At 38.5% G+C, this 19,755-nt stretch overlaps 1 protein-coding gene across 5 annotated transcripts in view; it reads right to left on the reverse strand.

Moving 5' to 3' along the window:
• arhgap4 (Rho GTPase activating protein 4) overlaps nucleotides 1–19,755 on the reverse strand; it is a 76,832-nt gene that overhangs the window by 33,432 nt on the left and 23,645 nt on the right. For all 5 annotated transcript variants that reach the window (XR_004219466.1, XM_012968090.3, XM_012968091.3 and 2 more), the window contains 3 exon segments: nucleotides 8,760–8,955; nucleotides 5,490–5,652; nucleotides 978–1,040 (listed from right to left, as the gene is read on the reverse strand). Coding sequence is in view for 4 of the 5 variants with exons in the window: in XM_012968090.3 (XP_012823544.1) it covers nucleotides 978–1,040; nucleotides 5,490–5,652; nucleotides 8,760–8,955 (422 nt within the window). In the remaining variant the exon portion in view is untranslated.

Genomic DNA, 19,755 nt, shown 5'->3' on the forward strand with positions numbered 1-19,755 from the left:
TCCCAATATGCCCACCTAAGGTGGACACTATTGGGCTAATTTCAGCAACAGAAATAGCAAGCACTGCATTATTAAGCCAATGCAATCCTTGATCCAACAGGAAAATCAAACGTGCCCACTTGACCTTTGCCCAATTTTTGGTGAGTTATCAGTCAGGGAGGCCCATCCGAGGGCCCCATACATGGGCAGATAAGCTGTCATATCAGTCTGAAGGACCCAAATAGGCAGCTTAATTCATCTATTCATGTTTAAAGACAGATATACAAAGGACGAGTGTTGTGAGCATACAAATTAAAGTACCCCATTACGCTGACACAAGAAGTCTGCATGTCGCATCTACATGTCTGATGAACAATGTATAGCTCTGAAATGCTGCTACTATTGAGCATTTAGACAGCTCCCTTGCACAGCTTTATCTACTGATGGTACCATTTTTTATCAGAAGCTCCAAAAGTTAACTAAAAAGCCTTTATATACATTCAAACAGTATACATATACTTTTTAAGGCTGATGAAAATTGTATTTCAAAAAAAGCAAAGTTTGATGCCTCTGCAGAAACCCAAAGCTACTAATCAGACATTTGCTTTGTCTAACAGGCTCTACATTTGTCAAAGGATTGCAGATACCATGGGGTTAGTAACCCACTAACATTTAATTCTTGAACAGCCTTAATACTGCTGTGTCATTTTCTAAAATAAAAGACTTTAAATAAATAAGAGATAAAATACAAGGTTATTATTTCATGACCATATTAAAGCATGAAGCTGAAGGCTTGGTTAGTTAACAGTTAATTTAGATGCATATTTCATGACTGCATAAAAAAACAGCGTAGTGCACAGAATGTATCTCTAAATTAGTCACAAAAATGTCTCATTTCTGTTATGAAAAATGGAAAGTATCAGCCTTTAGGGTAAGAAAAATACCATTAATGAACTTCTCCCATAAACAGAGAGTAAACAGCACAAATCAATACTTACCCCCTGTAACTCGGAAACCAACTTTAACAAATCCTCCTGTTGCTGCAAACCTACTTCCTTACTCTGCAAAGACAGGCAATATGGAGTTGAATAGGTTACCAAATGTGTATATATAAAAGCATAAAGTGGTAAATTAGGAACCCCCAGCGGTTTGCTGAAAATGCGTGAGGCAGCTATATTAAGAATGTATGTTGAAGCGGCCCTTCCTGTTAGCAAATTTCACAGTACAATGGTCATTGCCAAATCTGAATGGTTTTGTGCATGGGACATTGGTTGTGTGCAGCATATGTGGAAAACAAACAGAATTTAATGAGCCAGTTACTTTAAAAAGTTGTTATGTATGCTATGTCCACACTGATTTTTTCCATTATCTACAATAGGAAACATTTTAAGACAAGATTTAGGGATTTAACAAGCATAAAATGACTTTGGCACACACTCCATGGCAGCGGTAAGATTTAAACAGCTTTATTCACATACACATCTCCTGATGCCTTTCATGTGATGGTTGCCAAAGCGCCTATCCTGCCACTTTTATGAATAGTGCCTAGAGACCCTAGGGAACCCTGAACCAGGTGGTAGTTCCATGGTTCTCTCAGCAGGTGGCACCAACAGATGCCCCAGACTTGCACTTGGATGTAATGCCATTTTGAGTGCATGTTCCAGAAATAACACAACCCCACTGTTAGACATAATGTGCACCCAATCTGTGCCAGAATGCAGTTGCAACTGTTTGACTGTTTTGGGGTGCAATTGCAGTAGACACAGAGTGTGGCTGCAATTATGCTGGCGTTATGGGGAAAATGCTGCAGTCTGTGCAATACACATGTTTAATTGTATCCAAAATTGCACTCTGCCCGTGTTCATTAACGACATACAATCTGTTTAATTACAGTAGAAGCATTAATATCTGCTTTATCTCCTTTCGAGACATAGAAGCTGCTACACAAAATAAGGCTCTGTAAAAACAAATTGCCCCTTTGCCAGAACCCTAAAAAAAATGTTTCATGGAAAAGGCAAAGGGGTCATTTGTAACATATTATAAATCTGTGATACAAAATGCTCTAAATAACCCTTCCATTTACGGACTTAAAAGTGCCTGAAATCACTCTTTTCTTTGTGTATATCTATCTACTTTTCCATTGTTTACTGTCTACTGTTGGATTGTACTTACTTGGATTGTAAGCTCTATGGGCCAGGGACCTCCTACTACTTCCTACATGGCACTGAATCTCTGTATGCTTCTCCTCCCTGTGTGTACTTTTCTACTCTGTAAAACTGTACAGCACTATCTATTCATGTGGTGCTTTATAAATAAAGTCATGCATACATACTGTTCTGATGTTTAATTAGAGTGTAATATTGGGAAGCCAAAAGTGTCAGATAACAGAAAAGGAATAATGTAACCCTTGTAGAGTCCTTTACTGTGTGCATTAACCACCATTCTCAATTCTTTGGGCTGGGTGCACATGCAGTTAAAAAAACCCTTGCCATGGACAAATCCATATAGTATAAACAAAACACTGCAGCACTGCCCTGTTGAAAAAGGGCAACAAGGAAGTGCTACAGCGTTTTGCGTTTTGAAACCTTTGTAGGCAATACTATGGTGCTTCCATCCTAATTTGGGGAGCTAGGGTTGCATTTAAAAGACTTTTCTGGAAAGTTTTCATTTCCTATAAAAATATTATTGTTAATTCTATAGTACAGGAAACTGCAGGGCAGATTTATGAAAATTCAAACACGGGAATTCTGGTACATTCCCGACAGTTTAAGTTTTACCACATTTATTTACAGTTCCCTGAAAGTCAAGAGAGTGTTTTTACAAATGGGCACATTTACAAAACACTTCCTTTTTTGGTAAATGTGCCAATTCATCATAACCGATCCTTTAAGCTGTCTAATTTAGTTTTTTCCAATGGAGTACTAAAGCTCAGTGGCAGTATGTTGTGATTAAAACACAATCCAAGTCTTATATGACAGTGCCAGTCTGTAGGTGAGGTTTAGATATGTAGATCTTCTTTTTCTGCACTTTTTCAGTTTGAAAGAGCGAGGAAAAGAAGTTTGCAAATCTAAACCTAGATCGCTAGTATATACAGGTATAGGACCCATTATCCAGAATGCTCGGGGCCAAGGGTATTCCGGATAAGGGGTATTTCAGTCATTTGGATCTCCATACCTTAAATCTACTAAAAAATCAATAAAACATTAATTAAACCCAATAGGGCTGTTTTGTCTCCAATAAGGATTATTTATATCTTAGTTGGTATCAATTACAAGGTACTGTTTTATTTCTACATAGAAAAAGGAAATCAGTTTTAAGATTCTGAATTATTTGATTAAAATGGAGTCTATGGGAGACAGACATTTCATAATTCGAGGCTTTCTGGATAACGGGTTATCCTGGGGAGGGTCCGATACCTATAGTAACATCACAGTTATCACAGTAGAGGAAGAAGAGATTTGGATAATATATTTTGGAATAAATATTATTTTTACATGCTGAAATTCAGCTGTTACAAATTGTAACAACTACTCCACAGTTTACAGACAGTATGCAGGAACTACATAACCCACAATGCATTGCACTATGACATTACGTTCCTTATTGACATCACATGTGCAGGGAATTGTGGGATGTAGAGGATGCACACTGAAGGCAGGCTGAGGACAGATGACTATTGTTACATTTACAAAGTCTCAAAGTAGTCAGCCAAATCAGCAGGAGAACAAGGGGGAAGGCTTAAGTACCTGTTTCAAACCATATTATTACATTAAAAATCATGAAAAGGCTGCATATGTTTTAGCTGATGTAATGTATATACTCGAGTATAAGCCGATCCGAATATAAGCCGAGATACCTAATTTTACCTAAGAAAACTGGAAAAAATTATTAACTCGAGTATAAGCCTAGGGTGGGAAATGCAGCAGCTACTGCTAAGTTTCAATAATCAAAATAAATACCAATAAAATTACATTAATTGAGGCATCAGTGGGGTATATGTTTTTAAATATTTATTTCAAAGAAAAACGGTTAAACTAGCTCTGTAAGTGGAGAAGAGGGTCAACAAAAACAATAGGAGTACTACCCCACGCTCATTGTGCATTGGCAAATTTGCTGCATACCCAGTTCTGGAGGACACGTAAGGGGAAATAAGTATGGGAGCGGGCCAGGGCACTGGAGGGTCTGGTTGCAGGTGGCCTAATTTGCACACAAAGGACAAAGGGTGCTAGTCTGGAGGGACCCATGGCACCCGACTCGAGTATAAGCCGAGCGTGACTTTTTCAGCACATTTTGGGTGCTGAAAAACTAGGTACTAGGTACTAGTATAAAGTTGCTTAAAATTATGTTTACTTATCAAAAAGCTTAAGTTGTGTTTGGGTGGAGTTCCCCTTTGAAAAAATATGGAAACTTTACGCAAAAAGATAATTTTAAAAATAATGCTTTCATGTTAAACGTCAACATATTTTCGAATCAGTGGGCTGAAAGAGAATAAAATGAGAATGACAGTTGTGTGCCCTTTTATTAAGGCAGAGCATTTGCTGTTGTGATGAACAAGTGACTGTACACGGTCACAAGACTTAATGTGATGTTCACTGGCCTCCAGCTATTCTCACAGATACATATAATTCCCAGAATCCTTGGCCAGATGCTGGGAGTCATAATTTGCAGCCAGGCATGGACTAGGAATTAAAAGAGGCCCTGGCATATCAACTACACAAAGGCCCAAACAGCCCCCCACCACCCAATAAACCGTGATGGTCTATGACATCTTACAGCAGCCCCTCTGGCATTTGCCAGAATCCACAGATTGCCAGTTTGCAGCAATTTGAAGGCTGGAGAGATGGAATCTCAGCTACAGAGATTGTATCAAAGCCTATGCTAGGTATTGTACAGCGCTGCGGAATATGTTGGTGGTTTATAAATAAATGTTAATAATGATGTTAATAATAATAGATAGAGACAAATAATGCAAATTTAAAGGGAACAAACAGTATATATAATTATACAGATTAATACGGTCCTCTCCAGGCATATCTGCATAAGGCCGCAATGTGATCCAGTCATTGACCGGGGCTAACAGATCAAATCCGCCCTAGAACATGGGTGTTAAAATCAGGCAAAAATCTGCTTCTTTAGTGACCCCAGCAAATGAGCTGATTTTTTTTTATATATGGTTAGTTTAACTTAGGCAACCAGACAAAATAGGCTGAAAGGCATTTTTATACTTTGTTTGGGCCTTTGCTTTCATGTTTTTTTTTGTTAACTTATTACAGGCAAATCAATACTAATTGCTGTGGATAACTTGGTGAGTAGAGACATGTTATGTTATATCACATGTTATGACCACATATAAATGGCACATATAAATGGGGTAAGCTGTAAATTGGCAATTTAAGTTTGCATTTAAAATTTATTGAATAGAAACTGCTTTCTAATTATAACGTGGATTACTGCTCACAAAATACAGTGTGCTTGGCTGATATTTAGATAGGGGTCAGCAATATTTAGACCTTTTTTGAAAGACGAGTCAAATCCTCTCCGATATGTGCAAGGCGTGGGATGAGATGTGAAGTGTACACGTCGCTAAGAGCTCCATGATCCCGACTTTCCTGTCTTGTATGATTCATAATTGTATACCAGCAATTAACAGGAGACAGCAGGTTCTGTTCTTTCCTAATAGGGGGAATAAGATACAAAGATAGAGAAAAAAGAAAAACACATCAGTTAATAGAGCTTCTCCAGCAGAATCCTGCATTGTAATCTGTTTTTCAAAAACACTAACAGATTTTTTTTTATACTTCATTTTGAAATTTCACATGGGGCTAGCCAAATTCTTCATCTCCCAGCGTGCCACAGTCATGTGACCTGTGCTCTGATAAACTTCAGTCAGGCTTTACTGCTGCGCTGCAAGTTGGAGTTATATCCCCCCCCATCCCAGCAGCCGATCAGCAGAACAATGGGAAGGGAGCAAGATAGCAGCTCCCAGTAGGTATCAGAATAGCACTCAATAGTAGGAAATCCAAGTCCGGCTTGGGACTCCTCAAGTTACATGGGAGTAGGACAATAGGTTATCTGAAAGCAGTTCTAATGTGTAGCGCTGGCTCATTCTGAAAGCTCAGACTCAGGCACAATGCACTGAGCTGGCGCTTACACACCAATATTCGCACTAAAAAAAATACATTTGATGGTTCAAGAATAAAATTTTAAATAGAAGTGTAAATTATTTGCTATGTAAACAGTGTGATTTACAAATAAAATGTATACCATAAAAATCATGACAAGTATCCGTTTAAATACACAATAAATCATAAAATTACTTTAAAACCAAATGGGTTTATTAACCAAGATCTATCAAACATATTTAGGAAAACTTCTAATTTGATTCGGGGATTGCTTCTGAATTACCAGCAGTTTGAATTCAATCACAGTTAAGACTTTCCTGATATAGTCAGGATATAGCTTCTCATTAACTATGACACCTGACTAATTTATTAAATCCCTAAAAAGAACAAACTTAGCATGAATTTTAAAACACAGGAAAATGATTTGTCATATTATTTTTCAGTAACCATTGCTACCGCTCAAAGAAAATTATTGGCCACTTTTAAATCTGCCCCTGAGAGTGACCTATGTTAATTTAATCTAAAGGTAGTGACAAGAATGATTTTATATCTGTGCATAAAAAATGATGTGCACGCATGTCTGTGAAGGTTCTTTATTATCCAGGTCATGGTACATCTGTAGCAATAAGTCAAATCAACTGGACTTGCTGTTTTTATTTTTTTCTTAAAGACATTTCTCTAGTCATCTAACTGGCTTTTCTCGAGAAAAAAAAGCACAGCAAGTCCACTTGATGTAACTTATTTACAGCTATATATGTGCACACATATTACAAACATGCACTTGTGCAAAAAAATAGTTTTGAGGTAAAGCTATCAAATAATTGTGTATTATCATCACAGACACCCTTTATCCAACAGCTTACTTGGGCCAATTTAGCATGGAGGAACCAATATTAAAACAGAAAACACAAGCGGCCTTCTATAAATAAGCCCCTTCATTTTTTAAATAGTAAAAAGATTGTTCTGGTATACAAATCTGCAGTTTAAAACATAAAGAATCCTTCAGTTCGTAAAAAAAATTGTTTAGGGTGTTCCCTTTTTAAAATGTGACTATTGCACATAATTTCTTTACAACTAGAAGCTAAACTGGGTATAATCCACAGCTGTTTCCCCATCTCACATATTTTGCCTAAATTTGTTTTTGAAACACTGTCAGCTTCTTTCATCTGCAATTATCAGGCAATTAGAATACCAATACACAATGGGTAGTGTACTTTTTGCTTTATTTCTATCTTTACATAGTCACAGAACCCTTTATTGACTTTTATAATCCTTACAAATTACAGTAAGTGAAGTTTATTCTATAAGGATAGAATATGGAAAGAATAAGGTATAGTTTTATCAAATATATTTTAAAATGTATAGGATAATATAAAGCTATTTTGAGAATAAATGGCAAGTACTAAAGATTTAGTCGGATCCTTATTTTCAATTTTTTTTTATAGAGAAGATCCTATGGGTTTTAGATGGGCAAAAGATTCTAGGCCAGGGGTGCCCAGACCTTTTGGCGCGGCGATCGACTTTGGCTCCTCTCCACGTACGTATGCGATGCATCGTACGTACGCATACCCCATAAAAGCACCACACTTCCGTATTTTTATGAAAATGGTTTATTTAGATAAAGCAGGGTTTTACATATGAGCTTGTTTATGCAATATATTTTTATAGAGACCCACATTGTTTGGGGGTATAGTTTTGCTTTGGTATTTGGTAATTCTATGAGAAAACTAATTTCAATTTTATTTTCAGACAATTTGGCTACCCCTCCCCCACTGATATTAGCTTGTGCTCAGTGACTACAAGGACACCTCCTGCTGTCCCCCTCCTGGGGTCATCAAACAATAAGGGGGGGGGGGGGGGGTAGCAAAAACAAGGAAGGGGTTGTCAGGGCAGAAATTGTAAGAAAAATCAGTAACATGTTTAGACAGGGGCCATACTAGCAAAAAGTGCCCCAAGCATGCCCTTGTCTTATGTAATCTGTCCAGGCAAGAAGCCAATTACTGTTTTTAGGTGACTGGCTGCTATCCCACATTTTGCAGACATCCCAGCAAGGCTCAGTGAGGAGAGCAGCACCATGAATATGTCAGTGCCAAACAGCACACTGACTTGCTAACCTGTACCCAGCAAGGAAGACTGACAGCACTAACCCACCAAATCTGTCTTTGCTGGCGCTCTCCTGTATAACTTTTTTACCCATATGAGTCATTTTAAGAGACTTTGGGTTTTTGGGGGTCACGTTTCAAAGCAAACATATTGGGTGCTATAGGATATGGGTTACTGCACCAGGGCAAATATGCTTTTTATTCACCCTTACAGAAACTATGGAAAGCAATGGAACAATAAAGATAAATGAGACATAAACCATGCTAACAAATAAGAAATATTCCCCATTAAAACAAACATTGATCCATTTCATTCTCATGATAATCTGCCACCGAGGTTACAGATTTATTCTGTAACTTCTATGCAAGATATTTTTTTTCAGGAGATTATAGCACTTTGTCTACTTCCCAAAACAGTAGCAAGTCAAACCTGTATAGATAAAGTGCTTTTTGTGTAAAATAGTCTATAGCAATTTGTTTTTTCAATACTTATAAAAGTAAAGAAAGAAAAGAATATTCATTGAATTATGATCAATAACCACAATGTAGAAGTTACCTGAAGATATGGTGATCCTTGGAATTGCGGATTTTTGAAGAGAAGCGGTCACTCAGTTTCTCAAGACTCCGGGAGTACTCCAGATTGATCTCTGCCTTTCTGCGTAGGAATTCGCTCATGTCCTGCAGAAGCTGCTGGCGGAAGTCCACTTGCGTGTCCAGGCATTTGACCTGGTCAGTCAGTTGAGCCCGGATTTCTAATAAAACAGACAGAGTGGGGAGAATTAGTAATCTTGTAAATAATACTATATACAGGATGGATGCAGTAGGTACTGTTGTATAATGCATATTAGTTGGGTTTTACCACTATGGGATAGCAAATATGGACTCCCAAAGGCTCATTCATTTAGCACTATTGAACTTACTGTTCAGAAAGCTGCCATATATTTTATGCAGTAGACGCATTCTCCATATCTGCTAGGAGTCATTTGAAGGCTTGAACATGATGGCCTGATGTCTTTTTTCGCCCCCAAGTAAATATCAAGAGAATTATGTTATGCCTTTATAGTAGCTAGAGATGATATATTGTAGCCTATGGGCCCGATTCACTAAAGTCCGAAATAAGGAGTGCTATTTATAGCATGCGTTAAAAATCTTATCACTTCTTATTTTTCGCTCGATTCACTAAAAGGACACTTGTCATAATTAAGAAGCGATGTTCTTGGCGTTATTTATCTTGTGACGACATATTTTCAAGCAATATATTACGCAGCGCACAACATATTACGCAGCGTGCGATATTTTACGCAGAGCGCAATATATTACCCACGTAACCATTACTTTCTGAAGACTACCGTTCTGAAAATTTTGTGCTCTGCGTAAAATATCGCGTGCTGTGTAATATGTTGTGCGCTGCGTAATATATTGCTTGAAAATATGTAGTCGCAAGATAAATAACGCCAAGAACATCGCTTCTTAATTATGACAAGTGTCCTTTTAGTGAATCGAGCGAAAAATAAGAAGTGATAAGATTTTTAACGCATGCTATAAATAGCACTCCTTATTTCGGACTTTAGTGAATCGGGCCCAATGCCTCAAATGTTAAGCTTCTTACCAAAGCCAAAATATATCATACTTATAAGCAGGACTATTTTTTTGTCTAATTCCCCTTAAACATTTGTTAAATATAAGCCAATATGATGAGAAGCAATCTTGTGTGCACACAATACGTTAAGCTCTGGTCTTTTTTTGCCTATAGAATAAAAACCAAAGGAAGATTCTATAAAATATAGGGCATACTGTTTTGAAGACTATCAATCCCCAGTACCCTGCTGGTTCCTGTCATGCAGTTGATAATGTGTACCATTGTGTTACCCTGAGGCGTAGACCACAGCCTCTTTCGCTTCTATGCACAACTACATTGACTGTAGGAGAAGACATGGTTCTTAATGTGTAAAGAGGGATACTGTATCTATATGCCAGCCCCCAGGGTACGAGCAATGGGGGAGGGAAGCACAATGACTTTAATTTAATAGCCACAAAGCAACAACAAGCTGACACATTTTGAAATTCTGTAACACATTTAGTGTGTCATTCTTTTAAAAAATAATATCTACCTTTGGTCAATTTTAAATGTAAAATTAATATTTTACACATATATCAAGTACATAACTTCACTAATATACCTGCGTAATAAGTCAGAAACTATAAAGGCAGCTGCCTTTCTCTTTTAAGAGCCAAGGTAAGACTTTCATATTTTTTACTGATCAGCCATCTCCCACTGTACATGGAGGGGCAGTGAATCTCTATGCATTTTCACATCAGCACTTTATCAACAGGTCTCTTGAGCTCTTATATAGGTATTTATAAATCTATACAAATTCACATCTGCAATATTCATATTTTTCCATATATTAAAACCCATCTTGGCCACAGGGGGCAACCAAAAAAGCACAAAACAAGACCAGCACAAGAACGAACATCTGTATAAATGCTCAAAAATGATCAGATTTTAAATTGCCCATTAAACTGATTAGGGGAAAAGTATTCAGCCTAAAAATTAAGTATATTTGTCTGCAGTTGCCACTTCTAGTGACCAGAGGTATTTATTCGTTAATATACACCTATACGTAACAGTAACAACAAAAAAGTGTATTAGAGTATATTATGCACAATTGCCCTGCACAGGTAAAAATTGTGTGTTTGCTTCAAAAACACTACTATAGCTACTATAGACAAAGCTGCTGTGAAGCCATGGAGGTAGCTATTCATATTGGGAAAAAAGGAGAAAAGGCACAGGTTACATAGTAGATAACAGATAAGCTGTGTAGATTTCCATTTTCTACTGAGCTTATCTGTTATCTGCTATATAATCTGTGCATTTTCTCCTTTTCCCGGTTGAATGGCTGCCCCCCAGTGCAGGGCAACAGTACATTATTTTAATTACTTAAAACCATTTTTATTTTTTGGTGTTACTGTTCCTTTAAGGGCTCTGGCACACGGGGGAGATTAGTCGCCCGCGATAAAACTCCCTGTTCGCGGGCGACTAATCTCCCCGAGTTGCCTACCCCTGCCATCCCACCGGCGAACATGTAAGTCGCCGGCGGGATGGCAGACGCGGCGGGGCAATTTCAGGGAATCGCCGAAAAAGACTCGTGAGTCTTTTTCGGCGATTTGCGCGAAATCGCGCCGCCGCATCTGCCATCCCGCCGGCGACTTACATGTTCGCCGGTGGGATGGCAGGGGAAGCCAACTCGGGGAGATTAGTCGCCCGCGAACAGGGAGTTTTATCGCGGGCGACTAATCTCCCCCGTGTGCCAGAGCCCTAAATGGGTACAGGGAAGTGAAGTTGCATGGTACAGCCCTGTTCTATTATTAGTTTTAATATTGTGTTTTCTGATTTATATTTAGGACAGTACTGAGAAAAAAAGGTATCTGGGAAGTTGCAACTTCCTGTGGTATTATTCAAATTTCATGTGTAACTGGGAGGGAATTTACTGTAAGATTATTTACTGAATACCTTTAATTATATTGGTGAATTAGGAATTTAAAAGCTGCAGTTTTCTATATGCTTGTTTTATACAAGAGAAGTATTAGAATATATTATACCTATTATGTACATGTATACACCCATACTCACAAGCGGTTGTTTCTGGGTTCCCCTGTGGTGTGTTCTTCTGTGTTCCACCGCAGGAGAAAGCAGAAACAAATGCATTCCATAGTTACGTATGTGCCTGTGCTCACACAGGTACATGTAAGTTCTGAATGCAGTTGGAACGCAACATGCTGCATCCGACCTGTGTTTGGTGCTTACATTGACCTGTGTGAGTACAGGCACATTAGGGAGAAAAGCATCGCTATGCAGGAAGGAATGCTCGTCAGTACAACATATATTTGTTTGATTTTGTTTGTTAGATGTTTTATAAAAGTTACCTAAATTGTGTAATTAATCACACTTGTAACTAATACATAGTCTGTGGGTTTCAGTGTACAAACCCATGTTTTGGCCAACTTCATGGTTTAAAAGTTTGTGGTATAGTTCACCACTATAAAGTGTCGGACTGGGATGACAGGGGCCCACCAGAAAGCCATAGACCATGGGCCCACTCTTCAAAATATTTTTCATCCACTCCCTACTCAACCTCTTTATTTTTCTAGTCTTTTATCTTTACATACTACAGTGTCAGACTGGGAACCCAGGGGCCCACCAGAAAACCTTGTTCCCTAGGCCTGCTTTCCAAGGTATTTTCCCTCCTTTCCCTACCCAACCTCTTTATTCTCCTAGTCTCTTTTATTTACATGCTAGCATGTACATTGTTTTCTCCTCTTTCTTCCCATTTAGAAATAGGGAATGACCATAAAACAGGCCAAATGCTCAGGAGCAGGAGGGCCCACTGTCACCTGGGCCCACCGGGACTTTTCCTGGTATCCTGGTGGGCCAGTCCAACACTGACATACTATAATCTATTCTTCTTTATATTTACTCTCTTTGTTCCCATAGAGAAATAGGAAATGACCATAAATTAGGCCAAATGGTAAGAGGCAGGAGGGCCCACTGTCACCTGGGCCCACCGGGAGTTTTCCTGGTATCCATGTGGGCCAGTCCAGCACTGCCACTATAATAAGAACAGCAGAAGCCATTTTACTTCATAGGCCTCCTGTTGTACACACAGCGCTACCTTCAAAGCATAAACAAAAAAACAAAAATAAGACAACAACCTCACTTTTTTATTATGAGTAGATATACAAATAACTCTGATGCCCATTGGCTGCCAGTTTCTAAAACATCTAAAAAGACCTGTGGAATGTTATCAAAACTAAGAAGCTTTGGGGTCCAGCATCTGTTAGGGCAGTGACACACGGCCAGATTAGTCGCCACGTGACAAATCTTCGTTGTTGCGGGAGACTAATCTCCTCAGAATGCCATCCCACTGGCTAGAATGTAAATCGCCTGTGGGATGTCATACGCGGCCCTGCAATTTGCCGAAGTCACCCGACGTTTCCTCTCAAGGCAACTTGTAGCGACTAATCTCCCCGTGTACCCCTGCCCTTAAGGATTCCTCAGGTCAGTGATCCCCAACCAATGGCTTGCGAGCACCACCTCCTTTGATGTTGCTCCCAGTGGCCTCACTTTCTGGCTTTTTGAAAGCACATAGACACAGTTTTACTCCAAGCAGAGCCTCCGGCAAACTAGCAGTCCACATGGGGCTACCAAATAGCCAATCACAGTTCTTATTTAGCATCCTCAATGAACTTTTTCATGCTTGTGCAACTCCCCAACACTTTTTTGGCTCACGAATAAAAAAGGTTGGGGTTCTTTGCCTTAGCTTATAACAAGGTTATAGATATTTTAAAGGGGTAGTTCACATTCAAATTAAATTTTAGTATGTTATATAATGGCCAATCCTTACCAACTTTTGAATTGGTTTTATCTTTTATTTTATATAGATTTCTTCTGACTCTTTCTAGCTTTCAAATGTTGGTCACTGACCCCGCCAGCAAAAAAACGACCACTCTTTGAGACTACAACTGTATTGTAATGGTACTTTGAATTACTTATCCTTCTGTTCAGGCCTGTCCTATTCATATTCTAGTCTCTCTTTCAAACCACTGTGTGGTTACTAGGGAAATGTAGACCATAGCAACCAGAAAAGTGCTAAAATTCCAAACTGCACAAAAAGATAAAATAAATGTTCAGCATAAACATCGCTCTTATTGACTCTCAGGTTGAGCTTCCACATGTAGGAAAGCAAAAAGGCATTTTTTCATACTGTAACACTATCTAAACTCATTTCGGTTTAAGGCCACTGCTCTGAGCCCTACTGGGGAGCAGACTCATAGTTTTGGTATCACACTCTAACCTTGTTACTGTATTCACATATGCAAGAGGAACATCTAATGTGCCTGGCCCCATTTTATACTGAATTCCTTGCAAACACCATTTAAACTATATGCCGCAGTATTTACTTGGCAAGAATCTAAGCTGATGATGTAGTTAGTGCCATTGAATAAAAATAAAAACATAAGCGATCTGGGTACATTCTGGGACGTTACATTTATATTAAATACAAACCCAGATGTAATAGTGCTGTTCATTTAAATTCTGCTGTAAATCTAAATAAAAAATACCTAAAATACCTAAACCTAACATTTGTGTATGGGTTTACTTAGACTGGGCTTTTTTAGTCCAACAACACTATAAAACCACTTGAAGTTGGCAAAAAAAAGCAAACACTTTCCTTGCTGGACAGGTCAGCTCCTTTATGTACTGGTGGCCCCATGGAAGTCCTTTACAAAGCATGTGCAGGGCCACTGACAACTTAGAGGGAGCTCTTACAAGAAGAAAGCTTTTTATAGTGTTGAAGGCATATCAACAGGCCTGGACTGGCAATCTGTGGGGTCTGAAAAATGCCAGAGGGATTGTTCTAAGATAAGGGGGGGGCTGTTTGTGCCTCTGTTTACTTGGAATTCCAAGGTCTATTTTCAATCCCAGTCCAGACTTGCGTATCAACAAACTGCATGAAATAAGAATATAAGAACTGACAAAATATTGGGATAATGACCTACAATAGCAGCTATAGCTACTGTAAGTACTGAATTTCTATGGCACAGGATAACCCTATACAGCTGTGTGCGAACAACAGCTCCCCATAAACTAGTCATTGGCTTATGGGAATGTTAGAAGCTGTACGTGAACAAGGGCTGCAGGTTCTCAGCCTGTTTAGAACGTTGGGGTTATTGCAGATGGGGGCCTATATGGTCCACTGGAAATTGCCTCTCCTGCAGGCATCAAAGAACCCAAAAATACCTTGCCAAGGGGACCCACAGCAATTTCTGTTCGGCACAATGAAGTACAATTTCTGCTCCCCTTTAGCTATCACCCTTAAAAAGGTTCATATACTCTCATAATAGAGAGATTCCTTGTTTATAAGTTATAGCTTGGTAAAAGCATATCAAACATTCCACAATAGTTCATAATTACTTGGCTATTAAAAAGCATCCTTTCTTTTGAGTCAGAAGATAAGATTTACTCATCAGAGCAATCTTGGCAGTGCCAATCATGTGAGTAAACAGAGATTTGCAGAAAAAAACATTGTCAAAATGTGTCAGTGAACATTTATAAAAGCAAATGTGAACAAATGGGAATATTTTCCTTTTTAAGGACTTTTAATGAGGGTTGGCTGACCAAGAATGAGTAATTGGAATCCTATAAGATTTTTCAGGGAGGTTTGTTTAGCAATGCATGCTTCTAGCTTATTCAGCAGTCATTAGCCAAAAACACCAATAATGAGATAAATTATCTCCATGGTTACTCATCATCATTCACGCTGGGAAATTCTAATGGGCAAGCAACTTTACAAAGCCATTCACTTACAAAGAACATATACAATGTGAGTGTATTTTTCATATTTTTCATATTTTTCTGGCAGCCATTGGATCGTCCTCTGTTTCAGAACTATGACTCCCAATATCCCACAAGCTGGAATTTTCAGATGATATATAATATCTGATATTATCATTTTACATAAGAATTCGTTCACCTCAAAATTAACTGTTCGGATGGTGTAGACAACATAAACACAACAATAAAAATATCTTTATTCTTTATATTTTGGTGGTTCTTGACTTCTGAAAAGCAGGTCTGAGGCTCTGTAATTTAAACTGGTTGTGGAGATTGCCATAGCAACCACAATATAGTTATAATATTAAAATATAAATTAAACAGTAGAGGAACTGAAACTGAGCAACAAAAAAATCAGGATTTACAATAAAAGTGAAGCCAGAATATACAGAATAGTAAGATTGGTCTGTTACGTAGGAACTGCAGAACTCCTGAAAAGTTTGGAAAGTAAATTTCCTGAAATAAAAAATATCTATTTTTTCCTATTTACTTACTATTGCGGCAGGTAAAATACTAGTAGATGTCCATCCTAAGGCCATAGTCATGCATAGTGTTAGTGTATAAATGACAGCAGAAAAAGGCTTAGTGTCTGACCCTTGTTAAGTGTGCACTGGCAGGCACAGCATCAGTCTGTTAGTGAGCACACGGGGTGAATTTCATTGCAAAAATGCATAGCGTAGCAGCCTTGGAATCCACCCTGTGTGTGTGCTGATGGGTCAGTCCACAGCCAAAATAGCAGGCACTCATGGATCCCATTAACAGGCTTGTGTAAAAGAAATTGAAAAAGACATAGCCTTATGTGTTTTGTGCATAACGCACTTAATCATAGACTGGAAAGAACAGATTTTGATACAAACATATATACCCCATACCCACCAATCTGAGTAGATTACAAATTAATCAATAAAATACAAGTGGAGGGAACAATAAATACTAATAAACACCAAATACAAAAACAAGGCATCTCAAGAATTGCTTATAATAACAGGAAATATCAAATTCTTAATTTATCCCTTGAGGCGGTCTTTAAATTAAAAATGCATTTCACTTCTGTTTCATTCAACAAGGAGGAAATGCAACTTTCTTCTGCAATGTATAGAACGGGTCAGTTTTGGCACTAGAGGTGGTTGCATTTCCTCCCTGGAATACTGTCATGATTTTTATGGTGCACTTTTAATTTCTAAATTACACTGTTTACATAGCAAATAATTCACTCTACTATTTAACATTATTCTTAAACCAACAAATGTATTTTTTTTAGTTGTAATATTGGTGTGTAGGCGCCATCTCAGTGCATTGTGCCTGAGTCTGAGCTTTCAGAAGGAACTAGTGCTACACATTAGAACTGCTTTCAGGTAACCTATTGTTCCTCCTACTCCCATGTAACTGGAGGAGTCCCAAGCCAGACTTCTTACTATTGAGTGCTATTGTGATATCTACTGGCAGCTGCTATCTTGCTACCTTCCCAGTGGTCTGCTGATCGGCTGCTGGGAGGGGGTTAATATCACGCCAACTTGTAGTGCAGCAGTAAAGTGTGACTGAAGTTTATCAGAGCACAGGTCACATGGCTGATGCATTTTGAAAAAAAAACATATTTTCCCATGCCAGTATTACTTTAAATAAAAAAGAAGTTAAATGGATTTTAATGAGACGGCAAATAAAATTTACATTTCTTTTACACAAGCCTGTTTGTGGGATCCATGAGTGCCTGCTGTTTTGGTTGTGGTATGATCCTCCACTTGCTGTAGGTTTGGGGCAGGTACACCTGGGCCCCATGTATACTTTGGGGGAATATACTTGTATACTTATACGATTATACACTTTAAAATAGGATTACACACATTAAAATGTATTTTGATTGTCTTACTGATGGGTCAATGCCAAGTCTGTCAGCAGGCACCCAACACAAGACATAAAAGAATTAGACCAGCCTTTCTATACGAAAAGACACACCTAAAAGTCTAGAAAAATATGTCACAAGAAAGTGTTAGGCCTTATCTGTAATGAGTAGTGTGCTCTGACGGGTTCTGTGTGCTGCTTCTCAGTCAGCTCTGAGCTGTTTCACAGCTAGTTTTGTGCTGATTCACTCAGTGCAAGGACAAAAATCGACCTTATTATTATTTAACGTGCTTGGTTCTCCTTTCAGTATCAGTCATGTGTATTTTACCAATTTAAAATCTATTTTTTATCCTTTCTATTAAGACTAAAGGATACATTATCCTAAACCTGAAATATATTTTTGCATAAACCCTTTGGGCAAGTCATTTATCATCCATATAACTCAATCAATAAACTTATATTGTACACAGATTCATGGTTCTATATCTGTATAAAGACTTTGGAAAGTTACTTGACGTTCCCAGAAACAGAGCACTACATTTATATAATTGCACAAAGCAATGACTTCATAGCTGTTTAAATCCATTGGGCAAGTTGCTTAGGTTTCTGATAACATAGTAACATAGTAACATAGTAAGTTGGGTTGAAAAAAGACATACGTCCATCAAGTTCAACCATAAAGCCTATATATAACCTGCCTAACTGCTAGTTGATCCAGAGGAAGGCAAAAAACCCCATCTGAAACCTCTCTAATTTGCCTCAGAGGGGAAAAAATTCCTTCCTGACTCCAAGATGGCAATCGGACCAGTCCCTGGATCAACTTGTACTAAGAGCTATCTCCCATAACCGTGTATTCCCTCACTTGCTAAGAATCCATCCAGCCCCTTCTTAAAGCTATATAATGTATCAGCCAGTACGACTGATTCGGGGAGGGAATTCCACAACTTCACAGCTCTCACTGTAAAAAATCCTTTCCGAATATTTAAATGGAACCTCCCTTCTTCTAAACGGAGTGGGTGCCCTCGTGTCCGTTGGAAGGCCCTACTGGTAAATAAAACATTAGAGAGGTTATTATATGATCCCCTTATATATTTATACATAGTTATCATGTCACCTCTTAAGCGCCTCTTCTCCAGTGTAAACAGACCCAACTTGGCCAGTCTTTCTTCATAACTGACGCTTTCCATACCCTTTACCAGCTTAGTTGCCCTTCTCTGGACCCTCTCTAACTCAATAATGTCCCGTTTGAGCACTGGAGACCAAAACTGAACAGCATATTCTAGATGGGGCCTTACCAGTGCTCTGTAAAGGGGAAGAATAACCCCCTCCTCCCGTGAATCTATACCCCTTTTAATACAGCTCAAAACCTTGTTTGCCCTTGCAGCTGCTGCCTGGCATTGCTTGCTACAGCCAAGTTTATTATCTACAAGGACTCCAAGATCCTTCTCCATTATGGATTTGCCTAGTGCAGTCCCATTAAGGTTATACGGGGCTTGCATATTTTTACATCCCAGATGCATGACCTTACATTTATCCACATTAAATCTCATCTGCCACTTAGCTGCCCAGATTGCCAGTTGGTCAAGATCCTGCTGCAGGGATGTCACATCCTGGATAGAATTGACTGGTCTGCAGAGTTTTGTGTCATCTGCAAACACTGATACATTACTCATAATACCCTCCCCTAAGTCATTTATGAACAAATTAAACAAAAGTGGACCCAGTACAGAACCCTGAGGGACCCCACTGAGAACCTTACTCCAAGTAGAGAATGTGCCATTAACAACCACCCTCTGTACCCGATCCTGTAGCCAGTTTTCTATCCATGTGCAAACGACTTCACTAAGACCAATAGACCTTAGCTTAGAAAGCAGTCGTTTGTGGGGAACGGTATCAAATGCTTTGGCAAAATCCAAATAGATAAATGTACCAATAATATCTATTTATCTATATATCTATATCATAGCTCCCAACATTTTAAAAATGTAAAAAGGGACAAAAATAAATGCCGTGCATAGTGACCACACCCCCTAAATACCACTCACATTTTACAAAATTTGGCAGGCTATGGGGGTTTTGGGGTCTTGTTTTATGTGTTTTTATCGTTTTGCTAATAAAGGTGAAATTGCTCTTTAAGCCTCAATTTCCCCAACATAATTAGCTTATTAGTTACAATTGTATCTAAGTGCAGGTGGTGTTGAATATGTTGGTCTCTCTGCCAAAAGCCTCCTTATCTAATTAAGTTTTAGAAACTTTGTATATTTTTTTGGCCTTCAGAGTTCATTTTTTTTTTTTTTGCAGAGTTACAGGGGTGACA

Source organism: Xenopus tropicalis, chromosome 8 (genome assembly GCF_000004195.4).
Source record: "Xenopus tropicalis strain Nigerian chromosome 8, UCB_Xtro_10.0, whole genome shotgun sequence".
Taxonomy (NCBI): Eukaryota; Metazoa; Chordata; class Amphibia; order Anura; family Pipidae; genus Xenopus; species Xenopus tropicalis.